At 35.2% G+C, this 3,480-nt stretch overlaps 1 protein-coding gene across 1 annotated transcript in view; it reads left to right on the top strand.

The window, feature by feature from the left end:
- Nucleotides 1-408: 408 nt before the first annotated feature.
- Nucleotides 409-3,480, top strand: part of TTC29 (tetratricopeptide repeat domain 29) — a 103,830-nt gene continuing 100,758 nt past the window's right edge. The window contains exons 1-2 of the mRNA XM_008586761.1: nt 409-576; nt 2,444-2,535. Of these exons, the coding sequence (XP_008584983.1) occupies nt 409-576; nt 2,444-2,535 (260 nt within the window). The remainder of the gene's footprint in view (nt 577-2,443; nt 2,536-3,480) is intronic.

Genomic DNA, 3,480 nt, shown 5'->3' with positions numbered 1-3,480 from the left:
CCATGAGGAGCTGTTCAGTAGTGGCTGGTTAACAAATTTGCAAAGAATTCTTCTCCTCTGGTTTACAAAGCACTTTATATTATCTCACAACAACTCTCTGAAATAGGTTGTCTTTTTTACTTATGAGGAAACTAAACTAAATGAGCTTTCCTGGCTCAGATGTGTTGGTTATGGAAGAACTAAGATGTGAATTGAAGTCTTCTTATTCTAAGGTTAGGTTAGTGTTTATTCCAGTAGATCACATCTGTCTCCATGAGAAAGCTAGTTATAGAATTAAGTCTAGGGCCAAAGCTAAAATCCAAGACTGAGCTGTTTCTTGCCATGTGAGCTAGTTATAGAATTAAGTCTAGGGCCAAAGCTAAAATCCAAGACTGAGCTGTTTCTTGCCCCGTGCTGTTCCCTGAAAGTATGGCACACTGGTGTGGAAAGGGAACCATCAATAGTGAAACATCTACCTGTAATTTCTTAGCCACCTACCCTCCTATCCATGAACTAAAGAATCACCCCTCTCAGATAAAATTGGGCACTTCTGTTTGTTACCATACACTTCAGGGCCCAACGTGGCCAGGAGCATGGGTAAGTGGTACAGTACAAGCACAGATGAAACCCTGGAGAAGCCTATCTTCAGTCACTGCTATTTCACATAGTCATATCAGTCCAATGTCTGTACCATTGGACTGTAAATGCCTTGAGGGCTGCAAGTATTTTTCTCATGTATTTGAGATTTCTTACAGTCTAACGTAGTGCTTGGGACACATTAACAGTATTTGCTGGAAAAAAAAATAAACTACTTTGGCACAAAATATAATAATATTCAATCTTTTAAAAAAGTTTTTAGAATGTCATATAACAATATATGGACAAAAAAGACACTAGAAAGTCTCTTCCTATATATTTTGGTATTAGGATTCAATTAATGTCATATAATAATATATGGACAAAAAAGACACTAGAAAGTCTCTTCCTATATATTTTGGTATTAGGATTCAATAAGATCTCATAAATTCACAAAATTCAGTGGTTCTGCCCCTTTACTCAGAAAGATCTATGTTAAGTCATGTGAGATTAAATCTAAGTGTTGTCAGTTATGTAAGACAGAGTGAAAGGAATATTTTCAGGCTCATTAAGAGGTTTAACAATAAGAATCAGGGTTAATAATGTATTGTATATTTCAAAATATAATTTGGTGAGATGATTAACATGTTAGCTTGATTGAATTTTTCTACAATGTACACATAGTTCAAAACATCACATTGTATTCTATAAATATACACAATTGTCTGTCAATTAAAAGTGAATAATTTTTTTAAGTAATAAAAAATAAAAACCAAAAGTTTGAACTTTGCTGGTTTAGCAGGAATTTGAACCTTGGGTAAGTATATATCTGAGAGTAAGTTTTAACATCAGCATGTCAAGCAGTCACTTGTAAACCACAAGAAACTCAGATTTTATGACATATCACAATGGTCTCATTGAAGTTATTCTCCAAATCTTAACTTCAAGAAAGTAAAGATGAATATCAACCCTGCCTCTACTACTTAAACCTTCTAGGCTGCCTAATCCAGGCAGTAGTACATGTGGCAGGATTACATCCTCCCTCACACTGACTCTCTCTCCCAAATGCCGTCAAATGACTTTCACTAATTCATTCTTAGAAAATGTGCAAAAAGGATTTCCATAGAGGTCCTTGGAGATTTCCTGTGTCCTCATGTGTGTAATAGATTGGGCCAAGTAACAATAAAGGAAGAAGAAAGAATGGGGATTTTGTTTTATGTATTTTTTTCCCTTCTGGCCATTGAAGGGGGGGGGAGGGAGGAATATTATACCATACAAATGATGTCAGTGTTAAATTAAATTAAGATCCTATGTTTGGCTGTGGCAGCTGTAATCTTTCGATTATTGAAGAGATTGTTGGTAATGGAGTACATTTGTAAGAAATATTTTTAGTGTATACTGTATACGTGTACACACTGTGAGATATGCCTCTAATAAAATGATAGATTCAGAAATTGCCTGGCATCTAAATTAATGCTTTTCAAATAGCTATTTATAGAAAGAAAAGTGATATTTAAGCTATCATAGTAGAATATTATAATCTGTCTTATATCACCTTAGATAATAGTCCCATACGTTAAAATACTGTTGTAAACCATTCAATTATTTATTCACACGTAAGTTACATAAATTGGAAGATTTGGGATTGTGCAGAAAAACAATTATTTTTACAAAAGTAAGACCTCACTGTCATGGCTTAAAGAGACTGCCATGAAACAAGTTATACTATAGACAAAAATAAACCAAACCAACATGAATTTTTAATAAACAAACAAAAAAATTTATAGAGGCGTTAAAAACAACTATTAATTTTAATCTTTTCTGTTTTGAAATGAAACAGTATATTTGGACATGCTGTATGTTCAGTATGTGTTTCTCTTCCTGATAGGCCCTTAACACATACAGCAAAATCTCAGCAGACCTGGATGATGATCTCAGCCTGGGGAGAGCCTATGAAGCAATAGCCAAGGTCCTGCAGAGGTAAGTTAGCACATCCTTGTCTTGCTGTCACTGTGAATTCACTCAAGTGTGAAAGGCTTAAATTGTTTGAGGTCTGTCGCTTTCCATTACTGCCTGCTTAAATTTTAAGCAGTGCCCTTCTTAAGTGACCCTTTCATCGTAAGTTATTTTAAACCAATGTGGTATTTTAAAATATGCATCTGAACTCTTCTTTGTCTATTCCTCCTTTGTATTATTTTCTTTTGGTTTTCTGTAAGTTTAAAGATGACCTTGAATGAAAGGGAAAAAATCAGGTCACATCTCACAGGTTAAGAAAGCAGAGAGCACAGAAATACGTAGTACGCTTCAGTAACTGGCTCACCATAACCTTTCCAGATCTCTTTGAGGAAAGTTTCCATTTATGCTTCAGTCTTCTTTGCTCCATTGAGATTTCTCTGCTTTGAACATATCTGGATAAACAATTGGGTGCAAAACCAATATTCCCAATATTTCACTTAAAACAGAAAATTTAACAAAAGTGTACATGAACAACTTCTGATATATATTTTTCCATGGAAAATACATGATTTGCCCTTCACTCATTGCATCGTGATCATTTTGTACTTTGTCTAGTCATTACTTTACATAGCAGCATTATGCCTTAAGCCGAGATAGAATGACAATAAGAAAAGTTATCAAATTTAAAGCCTTGGTTTTTGCTATGTTATCTTATACCCAAGACATAGATTTTTAATAGTAGTAGTAGTGGTGGTAGTAGTAGTACTAGTAATAGATAGAGATTGTGTTAAGTTCTGATTTCTTCCCATTTCTATTTCAGTTTTAAACACATACAGGGTGGTGTTTTAAAAGATAAAATTACTTGGACTGGCCCCGTGGCTCACTCGGGAGAGTGCGGCGCTGGTAGTGCCAAGGCCGCGGGTTCAGATCCTATATAGGGATGGCCGGTGCGCTCACTGGCTGAGCATG

The sequence above is a fragment of the Galeopterus variegatus genome, unplaced genomic scaffold (assembly GCF_000696425.1).
Source record: "Galeopterus variegatus unplaced genomic scaffold, G_variegatus-3.0.2 Scaffold4104, whole genome shotgun sequence".
NCBI classification, from domain to species: Eukaryota; Metazoa; Chordata; class Mammalia; order Dermoptera; family Cynocephalidae; genus Galeopterus; species Galeopterus variegatus.
The sequence above is the reverse complement of the archived record's forward strand: the minus strand, read 5'-3'. Positions and strand labels throughout refer to the sequence as shown.